Source organism: Centruroides vittatus, unplaced genomic scaffold (genome assembly GCF_030686945.1).
Source record: "Centruroides vittatus isolate TY-2023 unplaced genomic scaffold, ASM3068694v2 contig_922, whole genome shotgun sequence".
In the NCBI taxonomy this organism is placed as follows: domain Eukaryota; kingdom Metazoa; phylum Arthropoda; class Arachnida; order Scorpiones; family Buthidae; genus Centruroides; species Centruroides vittatus.
Window position 1 is genome coordinate 43,678 of NW_027122609.1, and position 26,529 is coordinate 70,206.

At 29.5% G+C, this 26,529-nt stretch overlaps 2 protein-coding genes across 3 annotated transcripts in view; both read right to left on the reverse strand.

Annotated features, from left to right (window-relative positions):
* Nucleotides 1-337: 337 nt before the first annotated feature.
* On the reverse strand, nucleotides 338-9,162 carry LOC136984547 (G-protein coupled receptor moody-like). Its single transcript, XM_067281583.1, has 2 exons — nucleotides 7,558-9,162; nucleotides 338-1,002 (listed from the first exon to the last, which is right to left on the reverse strand). The coding sequence occupies exons 1-2, from the start codon at nucleotides 8,365-8,367 to the stop codon at nucleotides 718-720; spliced, it is 1,095 nt and encodes a 364-aa protein (XP_067137684.1). The 5' UTR covers nucleotides 8,368-9,162; the 3' UTR covers nucleotides 338-717.
* Nucleotides 9,163-9,209: 47 nt separating this feature from the next.
* The window catches only part of LOC136984545 (G patch domain-containing protein 2), a 51,926-nt gene continuing 34,606 nt past the window's right edge, over nucleotides 9,210-26,529 (reverse strand). The window contains exons 6-10 of one of the 2 annotated variants that reach the window (XM_067281581.1): nucleotides 23,637-23,710; nucleotides 18,798-18,837; nucleotides 17,276-17,349; nucleotides 13,695-13,798; nucleotides 9,210-10,547 (exon numbers count right to left, since the gene is read on the reverse strand). In XM_067281581.1, coding sequence (XP_067137682.1) covers nucleotides 10,204-10,547; nucleotides 13,695-13,798; nucleotides 17,276-17,349; nucleotides 18,798-18,837; nucleotides 23,637-23,710 — 636 coding nt within the window. In that variant the 3' untranslated portion in view covers nucleotides 9,210-10,203. The remainder of the gene's footprint in view (nucleotides 10,548-13,694; nucleotides 13,799-17,275; nucleotides 17,350-18,797; nucleotides 18,838-23,636; nucleotides 23,711-26,529) is intronic. The other variant, XM_067281579.1, reaches the window with a different exon arrangement.

The following is a 26,529-nucleotide window of genomic DNA, read 5'->3' on the forward strand; positions in this document are numbered from 1 at the left end:
TTCACCAACTGTCAATAATAATTTTTATATTAGGATAAATTAATTAAAATACGTTCGTTATATTGAGCTAACAGAATTATATACATTATTTAACTACCTTTTAAATCTATTATAAAAACGAGATGAAATATAAAAATTACAAGGTCTATGAGAAACAACATTAAATAAAATCAACCATTTTGAATTTTACAAAGTTAATTTCTAAGTTGTAGGAAAGAATATCTTTATTAGAAATACATGAAGTTATTACTCAGTTATTTTAAAAGATGATTTTGTTTATTAACTTAGGATACAATATTTTAATTAATTTCACCTTTAACTGTACACTGGTTTATCTATGTTAAGATCGATTCAGTTATGATACGAATAGGACAGTTTTGAAGTAATCTAATTTTAGAATAGAACTATTTGATACGTATAAGACATCAATTAAAAGTTTTAAAGATATTTAATAGCGTTTCTAAAGTTGTAGCGCGTCAATGAAACGTTTGTTTCGTTCAATAAACCGTTCTCTATTTATGGAAGTTTAGAAATACCCGTAACGCGAGTACGTTCAGAGGTCATCAGGGTCCATCTCTGACCTCTCGACTCGGATATTTAAAAATAATCCGAAGTAAAAACGACGTTTTACCGGGCCACTCCAGTACCATTAAGGCTTCAAAGTGCCGCAATCCACATCTGCAAAGTGGGGGTCATCACACGCTTTCCTACGCCAACTTACAGTTTGTCGTCTTCAAAAACGGAATCACCTTCGAGTCCCGACTGGGAAACTACCATGGAAATCATGGTACGTGTACCACAATTGTCCATTTGTTGAGCCGGACAGTTTGTACCACTGACGCTGAGAGTTCGAGGACGTCTACACAGAAGTACAGTCTTGTAAGCTTGACGGTACTGTTTGTTGGTCACACCGTAGATTATAGGATTAATGCACGCACTCAGGTATATCAGGATATATCCTATGATGTGTAATTCGGGATAACGAACGTTCTTGTCGGCCACCTGTAAAAATATATTGGATTTTTCAGCCATCGTCGTGGAAAAATTCGTGCTAGTTACCACGCTTCTTAGAAGCAATGCATCCTCAATCGAATTAATTACATTATTGTGAGGAAAATTAATAAATTAATAAAAAGACGTAATTAAAAATCTCTTAACGCTAATTTCTAGAAACAATTAATCAAATTTGGCATCTGTACGAAGGTCACCGACAATGCGGTGACCTTTTCTTCGTTGGGATTATTATTATTATTAATTAATCTCTCGGGATGTAAACCTATTTAATGTACACGGTTCACATTAATGAAAAGATTGGCAATTAGTCACGAGTTTATTTAATAATTACATCAATCGAGCAACTTCTAATGGCTCTGTCGGATCGCGAAAATTAATGATGCTGTCTGTAGATAACATAGATGATAAATTTTCCAGGAACTGCTCCATAACACGTGTTAAATCAGTTAAAAACAATTCTGGAAAATGTGTACAGCTACAACAATTACTGGACGCCTAGATTAGTGTTAAATTATTTTTAAACTCCTGGTCTGTTGCATAAAAATTAATCGAAAAATACTTACCACTAGTAGCTTGTAACAACTACAAGCACTTTATGCAACAAAGCTCTTGTTATATTAGTTACTAGTACTGTAGGCCTAACACCAGAACCTTGTAACAACAGTATGTAATACTAAGTGAACACAAGCTGTATTATATCTAAGTTAATAAAGTTCTAATTACTGTGTAGGCTAGTTTAGTATTAATAATTAGTAATACTTGCTTTATTAACCAGTAACTAACAAATATGTCGAGTTCTGTACCTCTCACATTCATTAATTGGGTGTATTATGCAAATTAGTACAAGGCCTGTACGGTAGTCTATCCGAACTACGATAGACCATTATAAAAATACCATCTTCCCTGAATATTGTATAAGAATAAAACTTAATTCATCTAAATTATTAATCGTACGAAGCGATACAATGAAGTACAGTTTAATATTAATTAAGCGAACATTATTATTACAATTTGGTAAATGCCACCGTTTATATTCGGCTTAGAAGACACTGGATCCGACGTTCGAAGTACTTAATTATACTTTATTATCCTATCAAAATTGTTTGTTCGAAAGCTAAATAGACTTATTATTAACTGTAATGAATGACAAATTCATCTTTAATAAAATTCTTTTTAAAAATCAACTGAATAATGTTCACTAGGATCATCATCAGTATTTATTTTCACCAGAAATGCGGTGCCACTCCTCCTTTATAAAACTCGAATCGACTTCTATAAGCGGATAGACGTACACACAGGACTTTTTGTTCCTCTAACAGTATAAACAGTAATAAATATCAATTAAACTGCCGGTAAAAAAAATATATATATATATACTGATGTCGATAATGTAACCAAATTCGCCATTTTTTTTCTTTACTTATTGCCCACTAAAAGAAGAGAGAAAAAACGTTGTAAAAACTGGCGTTACTTAGACCAGAGGTGCACTTTTTTTTGATGTCATTATGACGTTTCGGAAAACGGATCCCGTATCTAGCCTCACTTCCCGTTTTGTCATAACCGTTGGTGGGAGGAGGGACGGAAAATGAAAAGTTTCGACCGTGGGAAACCTGCGAATCACTAATAAATGAATTCTAAAAGTGTTAGTTATGGTCGTGATTTTTCACGTTTTATTCGCGTAGGAAATTGTATATATATTTTTAACTTGCTGTGGCTCCAGTTTTCCAATAACCGAAGAGGGACAAAAAAGGAAAATATATATTTTATAGTAGTTTGGAAAGTGTGTGTATCTAACTAGTTTAATTTATGTAAATTAAATAAATAATAATAATAATAATTTTTGGCAATTTTCCTTCTCTGTACTACACAGGTTTCCCGCTTTTAATAATGTTTTCCTTAATAAACGGATTTATTAATAGTTTTGTAAAGGTTTTACATATATATTTTTTGAATAATTTATCATTTTTATACAAATCATTAAGCATTTCGATAGAAAATCTGTTACAACCCATGCTGAAAATTTATTCCTATAAATCCACATAAAATCTAATCCCACGTACTGTACAAAAAATGCTAATAGAAACAATTGAAAAGAAGCCATTTTAAGACAATTGCACCCAATACTCATCACCTGCAATTCAAATATATTCCAACAATTTATTATCTTTGGATGTATTGACGTTGGTAGAGTTTATAGAGACAACTATCAAGCAATACAAGAAACGATAAATATCGAATAAAAATGTATCGAGAGTCACGGCAGTGACTCTGCGCCAAGTGAAAAAAAAAATCACTGACTACATATACAGGAATGAGAATTTCCGATTTTCGGAAGTAAATTTCTCCGCCCCCAAACACCTATAGTAAGTCTGAATATCTCGTTGGAAAGATAATTGTTTTCTTAGGTAATGTGCAAAATTTCAGGATTTTCTGTAATGCGATTGCCGAAATATAAGCAATTAAGTATTTTTTCTCTTCTTCATCCGGCACTGCAGATGCTCGTAGAGAAAAAAAAAAACTACTGGGTGTAGAAAGCTCAAATTTTAAACTTAATCCCTTCTCGTTATCAGTGAGGTGCCGGCGAAACTTCCGGGTCGATAGGTCAAAAGTCGACGGGGGGTTCCCCGTAGAGCTATTCCACTTTTACGGCTTAATTTTACGCTTGCGAGGATACAATTGCATGGAAACGAATGATCGAAATGTTATCCAGAATAACAAAAGCTCGAATTTATGCGAATTAAAACTTTTTATAACGATTTTACTAAACGGCGTATTGAAAGCGTACAGCGGCCGAACTGTACTGTACGTTATCGTCTTGTCTTCATGTAATAACACACAAATCATTAACCAAATAACAATTGAAATCCAAATATAAACAAATTGTCATAATGTTTTGCAGAGCAATTTTCTTTACATCTCAAATGTTTTCGTTTGGATTAAGGGTTAATGTTACCTATGGTGCCAAAATGGCGGCTGGTCTCTGATTCAAGGAAACAGAAGAAAGAAAACAGTGGGGACGCACGTTCTAACCTAACCTAATAATTGGTTGGTAATAATTATGGTAATTTATTAGCATAGGTTAGGTTAGGTTAAAACGTGCGTCCCCACTGTTTTCTTCTGTTTCCTTGAATCAGAGACGAGCCGCCATTTTGGCACCATAGGTAACATTAACCGGATTAAGTTCACTAGAAACGAAGATTAGGTTCGATCAGGCAAACAGGAGACGTATCCGGATTATGAGAAAAGGATCTTTCATACCCGGAACAGACCTCAGAAAATTACTCGAGATTCCCGACTTAGATTGGATCCTGGTTTTCTGAAGTAACAGACCGACACCTTTACCTCCTTGGCCATCTGGCCGTTAATTAATTTATAGTATGATAAACGGCGTGTTAGACGGTAAATGGGTTTATAAAACACTTTCCTCCTCGGGCACTAAGAGGGTCTTTTAACAAGTTCGTGCGCATTCGGTGGGCAACGAGGGATGGAAGGTTAAACATATCCAGAAAGGGTTACCCCCAAAAATTTCGGGTTTGTGATCCAGATTCGTTCTCGGATCCCCAGAGCAGTCGGCCGGCACTTTAGGCAGTTAAAGCGTCAGCTTGTTGCGAATCGATGCCTTCTCCCATTCTACCGATGATCGGAAAAATGGGGAAAACATCAATTCGCCACTCCAAGGAGCCAATTTCGAATCCGCGCTTGTTTGACCCGAACATATATAGGACTCCCTCCTTTACCGCCCTCACGAGAATCTGGCATAACATATAATGATATGCAATGATGCCGCCTGCAGGGACGAAGGTTAAAGAGGGATATTATGATGCGGATTAAAATATAACAAATTTTTTACTTTTCATTTCTTCCGGACTTTTTAGATGGCTATTAAATAATGTACTGTACAATGTACATGGACTCCCATCAGTGGATTGGACGGTCATGGTTATTTTTTTGGACACGTAAAATAGCCCCGTGTAAGCATTTAGTGCGTGTTCTTTGAAAGGAGCAAATTTAATGGAAGAAATGACGAAACTGTATTTTGTAGAATGTTGTTTGAACCGCGCCTTCGAGCGCTTCATACAATATACTCCAAGCTTGCTTTCGGCAGTTTCGAGAAGGACAGGGCCGTCCGTGTTCAGTACTAATTATTCCGACTTAGGCTGTGCCACGATATTCTTATGGTTCTGACTCCGCCCAGTGTAAGAATTCTTAAATTCTTACTCATTTACTCAGACTACTTTTAGTATACTTACCGTGTTTAGTACATTCACGATGAAACGTGGATTCGAATGTATTTCAAACCCGATTCTTCAGTAGTAAGTCGATGCCAATTTTCGGGCCTGTTCGAGATAACTTTCAATCGTGCGCTTAATTGGTACGCCCGCCGTCTATGGAAAAAAATAGCGCCAGAGCATGCAAATTATCAAAATGCGGGACTTGTAAAATGCAATTAAATTTCGCGTTTTCAAATTATTACTCTTAGAACACTTCAAAAAATTGGATTATATATATATATATTTGCACTTTTCTTTCACCGATTCATTACCTCCTGTCAAATACAAATTGCCTATCTCGCGACATTATGCCACTATGCAAATGATGGCCTTCCTGTTTAAATGGTAACCCATCATTCTTGCTGATACTCGAGTGTTCTCTTCGTTAGGGTTTCTCAAACGGGATCTCGGGATCCCGGCTGTTTTTGACCCCGGGAAATCCCGCAAATTTCTTAAAAGTTCGGGAAATGAGAGATCCTAGTCTTCTCGAAGCGTGAAGTGGCTAACCCGTTGGCGAGGTGCGAACCCGCGATCTTGTGTTCGGTGATTTAATCCACTCGGCCACCGGTGGATGGTGTTAACGTTATTAGAGAGCGAGATAATTTTAAGCGACTCTTTCTAAAGGATCCACGTATCTAAAATGTTCTAGAATTGAACCATTGTAAGATTTCTTGGAATTAAATAATTCGTAGAAAACGAAATTGTGTCGTAGTAGCTAGCCTTTGTTTGCTTGACGTCAAAAATACGAACTTCCTGTTTTGATACGAAGCTGTTTACAAAATATAAATCATAAATAATATATTAGCAAAGAAGAAAACACAAAATCTTAAATTCCTGGTAATTTCTCTCGTGAATCTCTCAAATGCGAATGAGGAAACGAAAAAATAACCTTACAGAAAATCAAATTCTAAGTACAGAGAACCTCTAAATGGCGGCCGTTTTTTATGTTCTGGTCAGTGGCCGTTGTTCGCAGTTTTAACTGTGTCTAGTTTATATCCTAAATAATCAATTATGCTCTAATTAAAGGCTTTTAACTTAAAATTATAACGATATAATTCTAAAAGAGCATCGGATATATATCAAATTTACGAGGTAATAGCTTCGAAAATCTATCTTTAAAACGAAAAATGAGACCGTCTGCTTGTCGGTCATGCAATACTCCCTTAAAACTAAAAATAAAGGCTCGATTCTCGTTATAAAATTACAGTAAATTGATCCCATTTCTTTGTTTTTCGTATTAGAAGTTTTTTTAATTTATTTAACAGCACTTAAGACCAAGAAAACAGGGAAATAGTCATTTTTAATTACCTTTTTTTTCTGGAATTTCCCTAACATTTACCCCTTTAAAATATATTATAACGTTTTCTATATCTTATAAAATATATTTAAGGAATAATTATGGGGTTAATATATTTTAAAACTTAAAATTTCGTCATTAAATATGATGATGATGCTCAATAGAGAGCAATTTAATAGAGTTAAATGATGATTATTATAATATCTAATTAAAATTCTTTATTATTATTCATATAAACGAGAAAATATAACATTTTTAACTAAGAAATTCCTAACTTAAACATCTTTTACGGTACTTAATTATATTAATTCGGCGAAAAATTGCATAGAAAGACACACTGAACTACATTTAAGAACTTAATTCTAGTGCATACACAAAGAAATTATATTAAATTTCAATTTTTTTTTCCTTGTAGAAGCCAGTGTAGGAGCAATTAACTGCTAGTTAGGAGATAAAAAAAGAAAAAATCATCAGAATAAATAGTTGTGAGGAAGTTTAGCTGAACTTCCTAACCACAATAATAAAGAAAATTATCATTTATTAGGGTAATAAACTTCCATTTTTTAAATGCTTTCAGGCGATTACCCAGTAGGGCCTCGTCGTTACGAAGGGCCTCAAAGATTATATAGAAAAAATATGCCTCTATAATTTAGTTAACATTTAAAAACCTTGCTATTATTTAAGGACTTTATAGTCTTTTTAACAATAAAAAAAACAACACTTCGAGGTAAAGGGCATATAAAACCACTAAAAGGGCCTTAATCCACCCCACCACCCCATCCCGATAAACGTAACGAAATGTAGAATTTAGTTACGATTTGTGTGTGTAAATATGCTGTAGTGATGTATACAGTGGGAGTGAGGCCACCCCTATTTCACGCTGGAAAAACGTTTTTTAGTTTTAAAAATGATTTAAATTTAATCGAGAATTACTTTAATTACAATTAAGATGGAATAAATAACGAAAATACTCACTTTAACGATAGTTATGGGCAGATAACAGAGCAGAAACGAACAAAATATGAAAAGGACCATTTTAGTAATTCTCCATTCGTCCTTCTTCTGCTTCATCTCGCGATTTCTCTGCTGTTCTTTTGTCTCGCTGTGTACTCGCATTCTCTGTTGGCTACTTCGAACCACCCAAAATATGCGAGCGTAACAGACCACGATGGCTATACAGGGTATGACGAAACCCAAAACGAAGAGAAAAGTCTTGGGAGATTTACCATCTTTCTCTAAAATCGAACAATTAAGAATGGTGGGATCGTAACCGAATCTTCCCCATTTACCTAACAGAGTAGGGAAGAGCATAACAATAGAAAAAGTCCAAACGAATACGATCATCAGGGCTATGTAACGCTTTCTGTATATCTTATCGTACAGATGCTGATGGGATATCAATATGTATCTGTTGACGGTGATGGCAGTTATGGATAAGAGAGACAAACCCACGTTGGCGTATCTCAGAAATGGAAAAAGTACGCACAGAGTATCGCCGTGTATCCATTTTTGGTGTATGAATCTAGAAGCGCTGAAAGGCAGATTAATAGAACAAAATAAGAAATCGGCCAGGCACAAACTGATGATGAAAGTGGCAGTTGCGCTTCTAACACGCGGGCATCTCAACAATGCGATAATTGTCAATAAATTTCCAGTAATTCCAACGATGATGATGACGATAACGCAGAAGGCTGCAAAGTGCATCAGCCCTTGTTTCTCCCTGATAAGTGGTACATTTGTAGTGTTAACCGTATCGTCCTCCTCTGACCAAATATCACCACTCATTTTTTGACTCGACGCTCTCACTTAACGGAAGTTCGCTGATATATATATATAGGCGTAAGGAAGAAAAATAAGCTGGTGAAAAACAAGCAGTACAAAATATGTCTTTGATGTTTTATGAGCTTTAAACGGCGTCGTCCCGTCTAATTTATTAATTAAATGATACACCAGTAATGCCACGCAGGCTGGGAACTTCCTCACTTGTCTGTGTGTGTGTGGACAGGATACAATATGTATTGTATCAGACACTATTGTTTTAAACCAACGGTTTCGAATTTCGATATACCTGTTAATCATTTTCTTGAATTTTTTTCCTGTTTTAAAATGATAAATAAATTTGAATAAAAGCTTTTACGTACTGAAATTCTTTTATTTGCCATTATGATAGAGTTGCAAAATGTTGCAACATTTTTATATTTATCAATACAAGCGTCAAAAAATTAAGTCTTTTTTTGTTTGTTTTTTGAATAAAATAAATTTAAAAATTCACCTTTTTTGACATTTAAATATTATTCATAATAATAATAATAATGCTGAATACTTTAATTACATTTTTCTCTCCATTTTTGTAGATTTTTTACAAAGTTATAACAGGTTTTTCGTATTCGTTTCTTCCCTTCTTATCTTAATTTAGCTACTAAAAAGTCTCTTATATCTAATACAATAATAATATATACAAGTGCATTTTTACTTCCGTTCTTATCAATATAATATAATTATATATATATATATTTATGTATATATTTACAATTTCTCAAAACTTAAAAAAAAAAAAACATTTTCTAATGTAGATTATTTAACGCTTTGGACATTTTATCATAAACAAAAAAAAAATGCTTATAGAAAATAAATATTTTATACTAGTAATTAAAATGATATAGGTCAAAATATAATAATTTAGCAATAAATCATTCTTTTAACTAATGAATCAAGCATAAATTTTAACCAACTACTTGCAAAATAATGTAGATATTTAAAAGAAACTATTCTAAAAAAAAGGTGTAAAATATTCTGCATAGACATGTACTAGTTACTTTTTAATCTTAAAGAAATTATCTACATGTGAAATTTTGCTCTCAGCATTCATAACTTACTTCAGTTGCAATCTTTAAAGACTCAATCCAAAGGAAACATGAAGGAGAAAAGCCTATCAATGTACCTAAATTGTATAAAGATGAAGGGAACAACCCTTTATAATTAGAGTTACAAAAATTTGAGTATCTGATATAATTTCATATTTCAAAATAAATTGATCAAATTTCATATATATATAAATATATATATATATATATATAACTTAACTGGTACGCAATCTATGTCATTAAATATCATAAATACTTTTATACAAAATTTATACAAACAAACAAATATAAAATACATATAAACTGATTTCCGAAGGCGGAAGATTCCGAGACCTTCGTTTAAAAAAGATGCCCGTGGAAAATAATTCTGTTCTCGAGTGTTTAAACATTTGTTATATTGACAAAAATTATTAATCTATGCTAACATAATTCTAAATTAGGTTTATACTTTTTTCCAAAAAAAAAAAAAAAAAAAAAAAAAGAAAGAAAGAAAATTTGATGATTCAAGTATGTTACATTGAAACATTCATGTAAAAAATACAAAAATATAATTGTCCTTCTAAAAAATTTTATTATTATTATTTTTTATTTTATTTTATTTTTCATTTTGAAATTCCTGGGTCACTTATCTTGTCCTAGAATACAGTCTGTAAATTATAACATGCACACTTCTTTGCAAAAATAGATATCAATTATCAAGCAAAGTACTGATGAAAATAATCCAAGTAGATTTGCATGTTTATTAGTGTAATGGTTGTCAATCTCCGATGTTCTCGTTTTCCAGATTTTCGTTAAGATGGAACACTTCTGTATCGTTAGGTGAATTTGGCATTGCGATCTCCAAGAATTCGGGAATGGTGTCGCCGCTGGAATTTGGTTGCGGAGAAGGTGGAGGCGGAGGAGGAGGTGTTAACGTTATCGATTGTCCGGACGAGCCGTATCCCAGTCCGTAATGTTTGGATCGAATATATACAGTAAGCGGCATTTGAATCCCTTGTCCGTCTTTTCCTAATCCGCTTCCCGGTTCCCAACCCATATTTTTCAACATTATATTTCCAAGATTTGATTCTGGAATTGGCCCTGATGCTTCACCAACAAAACCTTCAAATAGTAGAATAATTATTATTGATAATATTCTTTACACACAACTCCTTACTAAAAGATTATTAATTTTTAAGGTAACCAAGAAATTAGCTTGGATAAAACTCCAAAGCCATAAATGATTCGGACATAATGATTTGAGGAAAAGTTTCCAATCTAATCTGTTTGGTTTCTTAAAAATAATTATATCTTTTAATAAAAAGTCTTACAATTAATTAAATATATGAAATATAAGAATTATTATTATAATTTTTAATATCTAAAATATATGTATATTTCCAAAATTAACACACTTAGTGTTATACAAAAATAATTAACTAATGATAACTTTAATAAAATGATTTTACATTTTTACTATCATCACCATAGAGTCATGCATTCTGTTACTTGTCGACAGGATAAAGCTTTAGGTGAAAAGATTTATATTTTTTATTCGTTTCAGAAAATTTGTTTCGTATAATTAACATTTAATATTTAATGTACTATTTACGACTAATAATGATAATCGATAAATAACACTTGTGCATCATTAGCTATATATTAACGTATAGAACACTAAAAGTCAGCTTAAATACATGAAGATAATGAAATTACAAATAAAGCTGATTATAGTAAGTAAAGTTCTATAATTGTATTTGAAATTAAATGTTTTGGTACGTGTTAATTCCGATCACATTATCCACAATTACTGTAAGCAGATTATGCTGTATAAGCATTTAAATAGATCAATGACTCAAAAATGATTTTTACAGTTAAAAAAAATTTGAATATCCATCATTTTTGTATGATTTATGTCAAATAAAATATTTCAGCTATCTGATTTTCTTGATTTAAAGATTTATGGCAAAAGTTCAGTAACAAAATGAGCCATCAAGACGTTTCAGTCACTCGGTAACTTTTTAATAAAATTATGTAATATTACTCTTACTTCATTCAAAAGAAATATGAAATAGAGAAATCCATATATATCAGTTAAAGTTATAATTAATTACAATGTTAAAAGTAATTCTCTTAGTTTTTATGTATTAAGAAAAAGAGAAATAAAAAAATTTTTGTAGGAAGTCCTTGTCTGAATATTTTACACATTAAAACAACATTGATAAATTTTAAAGTAATTAACCTTTAAATATTTTTATTTATTTACTAAGAACTACTAAGAAAAATTTATTTACTTTCTTAGTAAAGTCCTTGAAAGTTTTAATGTTCTATGTCCTATATCAGGGATGGCGAACCTTTTCGAGTCCGCGTGCCACATTGTAAGCATACTTAGCTTTAAAGATGTTAATGCGTGCCAATGTCTTAGACTTTGAATGATATTTAAAGAAATTAAATGAATATGCTTTATTTTGAATAAATGTAAAAAAATCTGATTGAAAAAAAAGATGATCAGTTGATAAACAGAAAGGATGATTGAAAAAGACAGAAATCATATGATACACTACGTGCCAGATGATTTCTCTTACGTGCCACTTTGGGCACGCGTGCCATAGGTTCACCATCCCTGTCCTATATCAATTTATATTTGCTCACGATGTCAATTTTATAAAATTTTCAATATAAATATAAGGTGTTACAAAAATGGTGGACTAGCATTTCAGTCATACTATACTAACTAAAATGAAGAAAAAAAAAGTTTAGTAAGTACATGGTTTAAAATGATATACAGTCAAACCTTGGTTTTTGAATGACTCACTTTCTTTCATAAACAGAGATTCAAACTCTTATTTTTCTTGGTTGCTGTATGATAACTCGGTTGCTGAATAAGCTATGTGGCAAGAACTGACCACAGATTAGAGAGACACAGACAGTCAGCTCCCTACATTTTCTGTTAAAGAAAGTCGATGGCCTGACCAATCAGCCAGAGGACTACTGATTCAGAAGTTAGTGCGAATGAGATTGTCCACATCATTAGATGTCACGACACAAATCATTGATGATGTTGCTATTTAAATTAGATTTCAATATATGCATGCGGGAAAGCTACTACTTCCATTGAATGTGCTACAGCTGAATTTAAATTAAATTACTAACAGCTATGTTAATTGACATTTATGCAATAAATGGCATCCAAGAATTCGCCTTTAAAGGTGCATAAGTCAAATCAAATAAATAAAACAATTATTATATATAATACAGTATTATATCATATACAATATTACATTGTATTTGTAGACATTTTTAGCATGAAATACAACTAAAAATAGTGAAAAAAGTCTTTATTTTGGGGGTCATAAACAGATTAATCCTTCCTGTATTGTCTCTTATGGGAAAATTTGTTTCTGTTTTAGAAAAGATCAGTCATAGAACAATTTTTAGAAATGAATTATGTTTGAAAACAAGTTACTGTATTCCAAGGTATATCTCCTTTATGTGTGGGCAGTACGAGGATAGGTAATGCACGATCGTATGTATTACATGATACTGATCACATTATTACTGTTAAATATATTATTTGGATTTTTCTTACTACTTCAATCATGGAAGATGGATTTTGAATCAGCTGTGCAGGAACTTCCATCTTGGCCCAAACAATCTCTGGATCACAATTCCCTCAACTTCCATCTGTGAGGTCATTTAAATGCTTTCTACTCCAGTTCACGATATTGTAGATATTAAACAGAGAGTATAAAACAGATACCAGTAAACCCTTTGAACATCTCCTCCGAAAAATCTAACATGTCAGTAATTTTCTTAATTCGGCTTTACTGTTGTAATCTTCAATGTACTATTTGAATTGATTAAAGATAATCATTTGAACTGAATACATATATTTTATTGTTAATAGCAAAACTGAAAGTGGGTATACCTCAGAAACAATGCATTTTACACCATATGCTCATATAAACTTTTTCATTTCTTTGAATATAGTACAACTTTTATTGCAGTACGGTATTAATCAATACATAGAAATTTTTAAATATGTTTGCTGTATTTGTTATAAAGTAACCTTTAGTTTTACACAATAATACTATAATATAGAGTACTATTGATATTGGACAACTATTAGTATTGTGAACAATACTCTGTATCTATTATATTTTTGTTACCTTCTTGAGACGACGAATCTTCCTAGGTTTTGGAGGTGGTCAACAAAGGTTTCACTGTATATATATTTTTTCAAATACTTGGAAACTAAATTATATTTACCTTGAACAACTGGCCCAACAGGAGGAGTCCTCCGTCTTCTTTTAATATCTCCTACAAATGACCTACTTACTGCAGGATCAATATTTATAGCTTGAGTTGTATGCCTAATGAATAATAACAATAATGAAAATTAAACAGAAATAAAATTTCAAAACAATCTGCATAACAAAATATTCACAATTGTGCATCCTGTATTTGAGAATTTGCCATCATTTTTTCTATTTAGTATTAGAAAAATTTAAGTTAAATTTGTAGTCTCCATCAACAATAAATTCTTGATGAAAACAGTTATAGAAATCCAAACTTAAGTAAGTATATCAGAGTAGAAAACTACAGTTAATAAATTAGCTGAGAAGGATTTGATGATTTAGAAATGACCAACACTACAGAAAAATGAATGAAATATATCAAAAGGATCCAAAAGAATTAATTATAAATGGTAAATAATGACTTTAAAATGAAGAAGAAAGCCTCTAGTTTGGAGAGTTCATAATAAAAATGCAGCATCAAGATTCAAAAATAATAATACAAATGTACGAAAATTAATTTTTTATAGGAAAATAAAATTTTTTCACACACAAAACATTCTTTTCTTATTAATAACAAAAAATATAAGTTTTACATGCTTAATATTTTTGAAAATAGAGTTATATTTACATTATGTGTAACATTCTACCTAACAAAAGTTTAAATTTTGAAGTTTTTCTGAATATAATCCTAAAAGTATGCCCATTTTACTACATTCCTAAAATATTGTTGGAAGCGTATTGTGGAATTCTAATATAAAACTTAATAAATATAAATAATACCAGTTTCACTATTTTTATAACAACACTAACTTTTTCATATGAAATATCTTATAATTAGCATGGTTCAAGGAGTGTTTGATGTTTGTAAATCATGCAGATGCAAAGATGCTAAAGTCATCTAAAGATTTTCAGACTTTATATCAAAATATAACTGTTTTTTATAGCAATGCAATTAAATCTGTCCTAACTGTTTTTATATTTGTAACTTCACTGCTCATAGACAAAGTATATAATTTCAAGTATGCCAGTTGCATATATCTGGTCATTTCTGCAATTATGGACAGATTCAGCTATAAATGAGAACAAACAAGCAGAATGAAGCAAACTGATGCAGTAGTAGTTAGCCTAACTTACTCATAGCACTAATGTATTTATATGATGTATTGCAAATTTGATCATTAAGGCACATGATTTTTATAAACTATGTTATAAATCATTATCCCAAGAAGCCTGCTTAATTTTAGTAGGCAAATAATAGTATGGAATATCCATCTTTTGATTTTTTTTTAAATTGTAATATCTCACTTGAAATTTCTGTCATAAAGTATACAATCCCTTGATTAATGTCGTTAATTAATCAGAATGACTTGAAACAACTAGTGAAGTTGGTCCATCTTCACAACCATTCGTTTCAATATTATGTTGTTCCATTTTCTTATGTTTAAATACTTTCTTAGGATTTTTAAAAGAAGTGAGTTTTGTCTGTCTGTCTTCTCTTTCTGCTATTAATAACGCCCCTTTGTGTGGTCGGCATGATGGCAAACAATGTCGAATCCACTTAGTAACTATACAGAACTGGCTCGAGTTACAAAAGAAGGAAAAAAATTGCACACAAACAAATAGTGAGTCGGGAGCACTGTGCAATCAAAGAATGTGGTTAATTAATCCCTCAATGCTATAGCATATATCAAAATTGCATTAATCAAATATGGTATCTATGTTAAGTAACGACAACTGGTAAAGCCATGTTAATTAAAACTTCTGCCATGCATATAAAGGGATTGCCATAATTACGTGTGTTAAACGAAATCATGGTAAGCAAGGGAGACCTGTATATATTATTTGATTTTATCAAAAAACATATTTTTCTTAACAATTATAATTTCTTGTCTTTTTTTTTACAAGAATGCAAATTATTATTCATACACACTCAAAATTCAACAAAAACCTGTTCTATTTGTAATAAAGTGCTTAATTTTAAATTATGCTCACTTGAAATCTATAAAAATATAAATTAATTCATCACTGAAAGTGAATATAAATATATAATACAAAACATTCAATAATATGTCAGATATTTTTTTTAACGGCTCCAATTTAAAAATTTCAAATAATAATAAACCATGTCATTTAATTGAACTATGCTTTATGAAGTCCATAAATTTTAGTGCTTTCAAAGGCTAATGCTCATCTTCAGGGATATAAACTTCTTGATATAAAAATATAATGTTAAGTGAAACGATCCTCCACTGCTACAAAATTCGAAAAATTTAAAACTTTTTAAAAATTCTATAATTGTTCCTATTATTTCTACTAAAGAAGAAACAATTTAGCCTAGTATCTGGCAAACCAAAAAATAGACATTTAAAAAATTTTTGAAATTTATTTCAAGAATTAAGAACTTGATTACAGCTACTTTGTTTTTTACGATATGTACATTTTTAATGTGATATTGTATTTTCTGAAATCATAATACGTGAATATTCTAACTTTAATAACATCTAGAGTAAAATTTGTTTAAAAATCAGTCAAACTTTTGTGAGTGATAAATGGTAACAAAAATCCTTTTTATTATTTTAAATTTTTTGAAGTTTTTAAGAATTATCAACCTCTGCTACTTTGTTTTTACAATAAATATCATTAGAAAATACATCATCCTTCATTTATACATTTTATATCAGGTTATTATCATTAATTTTTCTGAGAGGAGTAATACAGGAAGTTGGATTGAATAATAAACTTTTATGACTGACCATTTACAGTTTAATCCAAGTTTTGTAAATGGAAATTAAAACGTCTTCTTCCAACCCAAGCTCCTGCATGATTCTTGTAAAAAGTTATCATAATCTTGGAGAAAAATTATGTATAAAAATTAATAAGAAAATATATAAATAAACCAGTAAATAGAAATCAGTTTTCTGGCTGTGAGATGAAAGAATAAAACACAATCATTCAAAGTAGAAACTTACATATACAGGTATACCTCGTCTTACGTCGGTAATTGGTTCCAGAAGAGGCAACGTAAGTCGAAAAACAACGTAAGTCGAATTTACTTTTGTGGTTACGACGTAAGTCATAGTTTCGACTTACGTCGTAACTAAACGCCAATAATGAGCACTTAAAGACCGCTAAATAAGATGACAACACAGAAACACAGACGTTTTCATGTTTCGTTCTCTAGGATTTATGATAATTATATTAACATTTACTGTAAATATACATATTTTAATATAATTTTATGTGCTTTTAACGCTTTTCTAATCATACTGCAACTTCAATATTTGTGGTGGACGGATGTAAAGTCGAATAAAATGACTTACATAACTTGATTTTTATTTTTCCATATACTTTTTTGACAAACGATGTATAATTGGGAACGACATAACTTGAGGTATACCTGTAGTTTTTCATTCATTGAATGAAATGTTTGAATGTTTGTGTTTTATCCATTTTTATTACACCCAGGAAACTTATTTCTGTTTACCAATAACATTAATGTGATGTATGCCATTTCATAAATTCAGTACAAATAAATAATTTCAAAGTAGTTACCTTGTTTTAATAAGAATTGTATTATCTCCATCTCTGTTAAGATCCAATGAGTAGAGGGTAGCTACTTGATGCAACTATATAAATGAATTAAAATGCATTTTTAAATGTTATAATCCTAATACTCAAAATAATCGTAAAATGTGTAAAGTTATTTTTTTAATTATCTATATAATAAGGTCATATTAGAATTACAGTAACACATTTGCCAAATACAGGAAAAATCATTTGATGTTAGTGTGATATGCATGAATAATATATTGCAATAAAAATAAATTTTATTTAATGTATCAAAATTTATAAATAAATAAATATGATATTTGAATGTTACACATTCCAATGTCATATTTATTGATTTATAAAACTATTTTTAATTCATTTTACTTTATTTCAAATAATACAGCCAAATTCTTATTGGGTCCAATAAGAATTTGACTGTATTGTCTAATTATTAACAAATATCAGGTTTGGTTTTATAGGTAATTATTTTATTTCATTATATTATTTAGTCATATAATTTTTATTTGCTAATTTTTGATTTCACACGAGTTATTATTACATTAACTTGTCATAAAATTTGACACTGAATAAAGCTGTCAATGTTTTTCTAATTATGGAAATTTATATTATATTTACATTATTAGTGTGTTTATAATACACTTTATAATATTGAAATAATTTCAGTTAAAGTAATTAAATGTATTATCAAATTAAAGCCAGATAATTTGTCAAATTACTGAACTACAATAAGACTAAGTTAATAATTAGATATGAGGTGGCAGTTTAACTTTCGACTGTAATTATTAACTTAGCCTTATTATAGTGTGATAATTTTGCAGATCAAAAATCAGGGTTGAAGCTGTTGTTTTTTATTAAATTAATTTAATGTAATTGTAATTTTATAAATTTTTGCCTAATTTATTTAAAAATTACATTTTATACAAATGCTATCTACATTTTGTATAATTATTAATACTTAAATCCCTCACATTAATGTGAAATTTAAATCTAATATATAGTAAATAATATAAATTTATTTATAAATATAATATAATATAATAAATTTATTTTTTAATTTAAGTGATATTTTTTAGGTTTAACATGTTTAAAAAATGTAATAAATAATTCCAAAATTACTATCCATTTCTGAAATTTATTTATTCTATTTACTTTTTTTGCCTAAATTAATTTTTAATTTAATTTAATGCATAACTTCTACAAAATCAGTAAATATTGATTAAAAAAAAAAAACTCTATTTAAAACTTTCAAGAATTTTCAAAGTATTTTAGAATTTAGAAAAAGTCTAAAAAGTTTTTAATCGTAATTTTAAACTTCATCGTTTGATGAAGTATATTAAATACTTATTCCTTACCACTTAAGCAAACATAATATAAAATAGACTGGCATATCACAAAATTTTTGTTCATTGCCAAATTATGTCATACTACTAAAACCAGCGTTAGAGGAATAATGAATATTCTGTATTCCTAAATCTATATGACCCATTATATAATCACAATGTACCTCTTCATATTCTTTCTGTTGTAAGTGACGTAAACACAATCTATAAAAAAAAAAAAGAAGTAATAATAATAAATACCTACATAAATATATATCTTTTATAATTACATTATAGTATTTATTATGAATATATTAACAGATATTTTAATTTTTTATAATGAAAATTACAAATATTGTTACAACACTTGTGAAATTGGTCTTTTACTTTTCAATTATAAAAAGTTAATAAACTATAAAAACAAATCCTTATTCATGATAAAATAGTTCCACAATTGATTAAGTAACAACAAAAGACATTTCCTTGTAGACTACTGCTGAAATTAGTTTTATTCTCTCTATAGTTCTGTGGAAACTGCCATAACTATTTTATCATTATCACAACTTATTTTTATAGTTTATTTATTTTTTAAGTCATTTATTGAACTTATTTCAATAAATAATGAAATAAATATGTAGAATGAATAGGTATCCCTCATATAACATGATAGTTACATTCTGAAAATGTGCCACGTTATGCAAATATGTGCTATATGAAACAAAGGACTGATGTAGAACATAAGGATATGTTGCAGAAGTTAGCAAAAGTATATTATTCATTTTCATTACTAAGAGAAATATGTTTATCAAAGCAATCAGTAATTTATTTCCAATCAATAATTAATTAACAATCACGATTAAAAGTACTGTATTATGCATTAATATCAATTTTAGTTAAATGAGGGCATTTTCTTTTTACAAAATATTGTCATCATCTCAGCTTTTTTGTTGAACTAGATAAGAAATATCAGCAATATTTTCATACTTTTTCATAAAAAATTTTTATGGATGACAAATGAAAATATGTTATTAATTGAAAATTTGTTCTACCAGGTCATGTTTGTTCAGTCAAGTACCAAGTGACTATTTTCCAGAATTTGTGTTCGAATACCCGAGATATGGCCATATTTCATTCTCATTTTTTACAAATGAAGTAATAATTTGTGGGTAAATAACAACTACAGTTAAAAAAAAGTTTAATAACACTTACCTAAAAATGTTTAAATAAACTTCACTAAATACAAACATTAATCTATAAAAAGAAAACACACTGACAGTCTTAAGGGCTAAAGTCTGAAAGCAATGACAACAACCCCTGGTTGATAGGAAAGTTAGTGCAAATTTTTTCTTCCTTGTCCTATCAGTTTTCATTAAAGTAAATCTGGCAAAAAAGAAGCACAAAGTAATTTGAAACTTTCAATATTCTGAAATCCACAGGCAAATTTGAGACAACTCGGATGCTTACTTGAATAAAAAAAATAATATCAAGTAACAAAGTTTACACTTAAAACTTGTGAAATTTTGTATGGATGATTTCCAAAATCGTGCTAGAGTGAAACTGGAAGTTGTGTTGTACAGGGGGATATGCCCAATTTTAAAACATTTGTAGAAGTACCATGTTGTATGAGGGATACCTGTACTTTCATTCAATTTTTTGTGAAGTTTTGAAACTGAAGCCACAAGTGGTTTAGTAATTTAATAAATCTGACTGTTTTATTATGCTACTGATGTTTTTGTTTTATTTAGTTGATAAAAGAAGATGATTAAAATTGCATCATTTTTACTAATTAATAATCCTTATTAGAAATAATTTTTAATAATTTCTAGCTTAAAAATTGTCTTTTGAAAAAGATAAATATAGTTTAGTAGAATATTGCTTTGCTCCAACTTCCTTCAAAAACTTTAACTGTAATATTTAAATTAAAAGTGAGTGTGATATAACCATCAATACAGTTTGTTATGGAGACTTAATGAGAAAATAATATTCTATCATGAATGAAAGTATGAAAATGAATCATCCTTTCATTAGAAGAGCTGGTTCATAACATACTTAGTGCAGATTATCTAGCTCACTCAGATGCATGTATACGAAGGAGTTACTTCCAACAATAAAATACAGTGTGTACCCCATGTGGTCAGAAGAAAACCAGATTTTTCCAATATAAAGAAAACAAGAAAAAATATTTGAATGAAATTTTTGTTTTATTCAATGTAATTCCCTCACATGTCAATACATTTTTTTTTGGAATGCTTGTACAGCCATTCAAATGTTTTCAAATATTCTTCTGAAGTTACGGTGCCGAGGACGCTCGTCACGTTCTGGATACCCTCTAGGTCGATGTTGTATTGCCCCTTGAGTGCTAGTTTCAACTTGGGGAACAAGGTAGTCTGGTAAATAAGAGGGATGATCAAGTACAGTTACCTCTTTATTGGCCAATAACTGGTACACCTTGAGACAAGTGTGGGAAGGTGCACTATCATGCAGAAGGATCCAGTTTTTGGCTTGGTACACAACAGGTCATACTTGCCTTCTTGCTCGATTCTTGCAAAATTTCATTCAAATGATCAATAATATCAAAACTGTTTTCCTAGTTTTCAATGAAAAAACTATTGCTCTAATTGCTTTTTAATTTATCAAAAACAAAAATTAAGTTGACTTTATACAAAATTACCATCAAGAGCAATTCTAAATCATCATTACTCCAATAGCTCCAAACCTTCTTTGTAAAACCTTTTAAACAATTCTCCAGTAGCTTAGTATCTTGATAAATTTGCTGTGTGACATCATTGTTATAAAGCAGAGAAAAAGCTATTAAACCATTTCAAACTGATATTTCTTCAAATTTTTAATTTTGATGTTATAAAAGTGTCTGGATGTGGTTTAAAGTAATATCTGCCATGTGTAGAACAAGCATTTTTTATCACTAAAATGAATTCTTCTTCCCCTGTTTTTTGGCTTTATATATTTCCAGCGATTCCAAATCCCTAATGTTTTTGGATCATCTGGCTCTCCTGATGATAATGGCATTCTGTAGATTGGCCTGGAGGATTAATCATAATATGAAGAATATATATAAAGAGATAGCAGAGTATAAGAATGCCAAATAGCATACATATGCAACCATACTATATACAACTTGTTATGCAATGGCAAAGTTGTGGCCAATCAACTCCACTTATGCAATGACAAAGTTGTGGCCAATCATATTCCAGTGATGGACCATAGAAACTAACAGAAATTGGAGTACATAGGCTCCACCATACACTCTCCACAAAAGAGATTGGCTGAACATAATTACAATATCATCTGCAAACTCACCACCACCTTGGCTATTTATGTCTCAGACAGTGACATCCAGGCCCATCTACATAACGCCATTATCATTAGGAGAACCAAACAATCCAAAAACTTTAGGAATTTGAAATTGCTGGAAATATATAAAGCCGAAAAACAAGGAAAGAAGCATTAATTTCAAGGATGAAAAATGCTTGTCCTACACATGGCAGATATTACTTTAACCCACATCCAAGCACTTTTATAACATGAAAGTTAAAAATTTGAAGAAATATCAATTTGAAATGGGTTTAATAGCGTTTGCCCCACTTTATAACAATGATATCATGTAGCAAATTTAACCTAGAGACTCATTCTATTAATGGAACATTTTTAAAAATGCCACGTTTATGTTCGACCTTAAGAAGATCCAGCTAAAGAATAGAAAACATTAGTCGTTGTCAACACAATAAGCTACTGGAGAATTGTTTAAAAGAAGGTTCTACAAAGATGATTTGGAGCTATACTTCCACTCCAGTAATAATAAGTGTGAGTAGATCATTACTCCAAAGCAAACATTTCAAGTTCCATCAAGAAAACTTAATAATGAATAAATATAAAGCTTAAGAAGGATTTTCGTTCTTAAACAATTTTAGTATTACAAGATTTTTAAAATTTTCAACTTTCCAAGTAAAAAGCCTAATTCCTGTGCCTTATTAGATAAACCTTTCAAATTATATGCATTATCAAAAATCAAATTACATTATTTCTTTTTTAAAATTACATAATGTTACTGATGTTCATTAAATTTTCAGGAGATAAATGAACTTTAATTATCATCGCAAGAAATTGTCAACAATGGTTTCAACTCTCAATTAAATGCTTGAATTATTAAATATAAATTAGTTAAATTAATGCAGACTCATATACAGTAATCAAGAATAGAATTTATTTTTATTTTTCAATATTATTGTGTATTTAATTTAGGATATTTGTTTAGTTCATGGCAATAAACTTTCCAACTCTTCAAAAACTTCTCACCCATTCGGCTGTCTTCTAGAGAATATCATCAGTCTCATTAATGAAGGTAGCTACAATTAAGATGATCCCAAACAGCATTAAACAATAATCATTTTAAACAAAATTTTGAAACTGGAAAAACAAAGCTTGTAACAATCCCTTTAGTGAATTTCCAATAAAAGATTAATAAATATCTTATAAGAAAAATTTAATAAAATGCAAAATGTTTCATTATTTTGGATTATACAGAAAATTAAGCTCAAATTACTGTAATAATCAAATGATAGCGCTGGATTAACAATCAAGCCATAACTTAGCCTAGCTCCTAGCACAATAGTTAATCCAGCTCTACTATTTGATTATTTCAGAATCTCTGTCATACTAAATAAACTTTTGACATTTGTTTATATAGTTTTAGAGAAAAAAATCTGATCAAATCATTTATGTTTATTATAATTTATCATAACAATGTTTCTAGCAGAAATTTAATTAAAACGAAATAATAAATTTCCAAGTTCTCTCAAGTAACCGCTAAGAATAAGCGTGAATATACATATTTCATCATTCTGGAATTTCTTTGTCAGGATAAAAATGTCATTATCATTTGTTCTATTGACTTTTCCAAAATTTGTTTTTTCTATAATTGTGTTAAAAATTACAAGTTTTCTATGTAAAATTATATTGTAAAACAAAATGATAAAATAAAAACAAAAACTTTTTAAAACACATACTTATTTTGCAAAGGATCTTGCATAAATCTTGATATCTTATCATTTACAGATGATACAATTGAAAATGATGGTCTCTACAGAAAATTTAAAAATATTATAAAATGTAATTTATGTAAATTTAGATAATTTATTATAATATCAGAATACAATACTATCTTTCTTATGATAAAATTTGGATTCATTTCCATTTTTAAATAATTTGTACAGATTATTTCACGTCTTAGCTGGGTAATGCGTGGTACGCAGTTAAGACTCTAATTAAAAATTTTAAAAAGTTCAAGACCCCCTTTCTAGTAATACAATAATACAGAGACCTTGTCAAAGATCTGTCAACAATCTGTTTCCTTCACTGATCTGTGCTACCATGCATTTTTATAGCCCAGCCAAAATTCCTGAAACAAGCTGTAATAATAAATTTATTAGTAAATACTTCATAGCTACAAATTAAGTTTAAAATTGAATTATTGAAAAATTTCTTTCTATTTATATAAAATTATTTTTGGGGCTTTCATTGCCAGTTTCACCAATTTTTGTTAAAATTTAACAGATATGTGAAACTTGCTTAACAACTGAAAGTGTCTCATCCCTTTGCCCCCGAAAGTATTATCGATCGGTACCCTGGATTGTTAAGCAAAACTTCGAGGGTATCGATTCGTCATTACCCTGGTAAATATCGATTTTTGTAAAATTTATTGACAACAGATGTCAGCACTTGACGCATCGCCTTGTCTATTGTCTGTTTCACATATTTTTGTCCAGGTGGTGTTTTGTTGACTTAAAAAACTTTAATTAATGCTTTTTTTTCTTGATTTATTTTTTTCTGGTAATTTTTTATTTCATTTTTAGCATATTCATGCAATAATATTATTATAATAAGTTCATTTAGCTATAATAAGTCAACGTGTTATAAATATTCAAGTTGTGACCTTCAGTTCTGATATTTTACAAATTTTTTATTTTTTATTTTAATCAAAAATATCAGCAAATGTTACATGTATTGCTACTGGTAATCATATGTTTATTACAAAAATATATAATCTCATTCAATATGAAGTGAATAAAGTATATTAGTTCATTATATTAGTTGATAGCAGAATAAAATTTTGATTTCAAACAAATGTTTGATATAATGTGCGATAATTTCACAAGGAATAAATGTACATGCACAAGTGTTATATCGAATTGTACAAAACAATATTCTACATCTTTCTGGCTCAGTGCCAGCAAACAACTAGGTAACTAGACAATGTTAATTTTCACAAAAAGTTACAAATTATCAAGTTTATGTCAGTTCTGAATATATATATGTATTTTTTTTTTTTTCTTATAAAATTTTCTAATAAAATGTATTGGAAAATATATTTAAAACTAAAGATATTAATAAATGTATGTGATTTTTTTTCATATAGATATAATGATAATTTGATTTTTGGTGAATTTTTAAAATAATATCGCCTGACTGACCTATATTACCTTACGAGGGATCGCAAAATAAATGTAAACAAGATGTCGGGGGAAAAGGGTTAAGTTAATGAGTTTACATGCTGTAATACTGGAAATTATTCTAATATCACTTTTACTTCTGTGGTCCTCAATTATATTTTTATTAATTAGATTAAAAAAATCCTGCTCCTCTTTATTTGTATCATTTAAAATCTTTTGATTTTGATTTAGCAATAGTACATATGATAAATTAGTCATACATGCTGTTTAACATAATGAAATTTTTAAAGACCAATCACATCTGAAACAACAGCAGAGAGCTATTAAAAAGACAGCTCATTAACTTCAATTAAAGTAGGGTGAAATGGAAGCTTAAGGAAGCCTAACTTTTGAATGAAACATTAATTATTTTAACTAGTTAAAAAAACAAAGTATTAAGAAAGGTTGATGAAACTGGCCATGAATCATTAAATTTTACCTTAAAGGAATTAACGAAAATAACATAAATTCTTAGTTTAATTAATCAATGTAATTGAAAATTTGACAATAAAGAAATGTCTGCTAAGACTAGTTATAATGTTAAATTTATTGCTAATTCAATTTTTATAAGAATTATATCTAGCTAGTATAAATTATTTGTAAAAATAGTTTAAAAAACAACTGAACCATAACCATCAAAGAAGGAATATGTGATTTGGTTTTAGACCCTCAAGAGATTTTGTAAAAATTATTTACATATTTTTATATATATATATTTTTTTTATATGTAATATTTCCAAATAGACAAACATTGAAATGCAAATTCTTGCTTTGGTGAAGTAGTTCAGTTATTTGATTCTTGGATTAATAAAAAAAAGTATAACAGTATTAGCCAAAGAGAACAGACCAATTACAGGTATACCTCGCCTTACATTGGTAATTGGTTCCAGGAGAGGCGACGTAAGTCGAAAAACAACGTAAGTTGAATTGACTTGTGTAGTTACAATGTAAGTCGAAACTACGGTGGAAAAAGCCAATAATGAGCACTTAAAAACTGCTAAATAAGACCACAACACAGAAACACAGATGTTTTCATGTTTCGTTCTCTAGGATTTATGATGATTATATTAACATTTACTGTAAATGTACATATTTTAATATGATTTTATGTGCTTTTAATGCTTTTCTAGTGATATTACAACTTCAATATTTCTGGCAGACGGATGTAAAGTCGAATAAAATGACTTAAACTTGATTTTTATTTTTCCATATACTTTTTTGACAAACGATGTATAATCGAGAACGATGTAACTCGAGGTATACCTGTATAGTGTTAATGTTTTCTATATTTTACCTTTTCATTTTCTGAGATATATAAATTTGATAGATTTACATTGGTTGAAAATTTCTCAAAAATAATCATAAATAATAAAAGATTTGTTTAATAATTATATAATCTCAGAAATATTTT

Excerpts from the sequence above, each read along its gene's own strand:
- LOC136984547 (XM_067281583.1), bottom strand. The coding sequence starts at position 8,367 with ATGAGTGGTGATATTTGGTCAGAGGAGGACGATACGGTTAACACTACA. Across the intron at positions 1,003-7,557 it reads TGCCCATAACTATCGTTAAA|GTGGCCGACAAGAACGTTCG; the intron begins GTGAGTATTTTC and ends ATATTTTTACAG.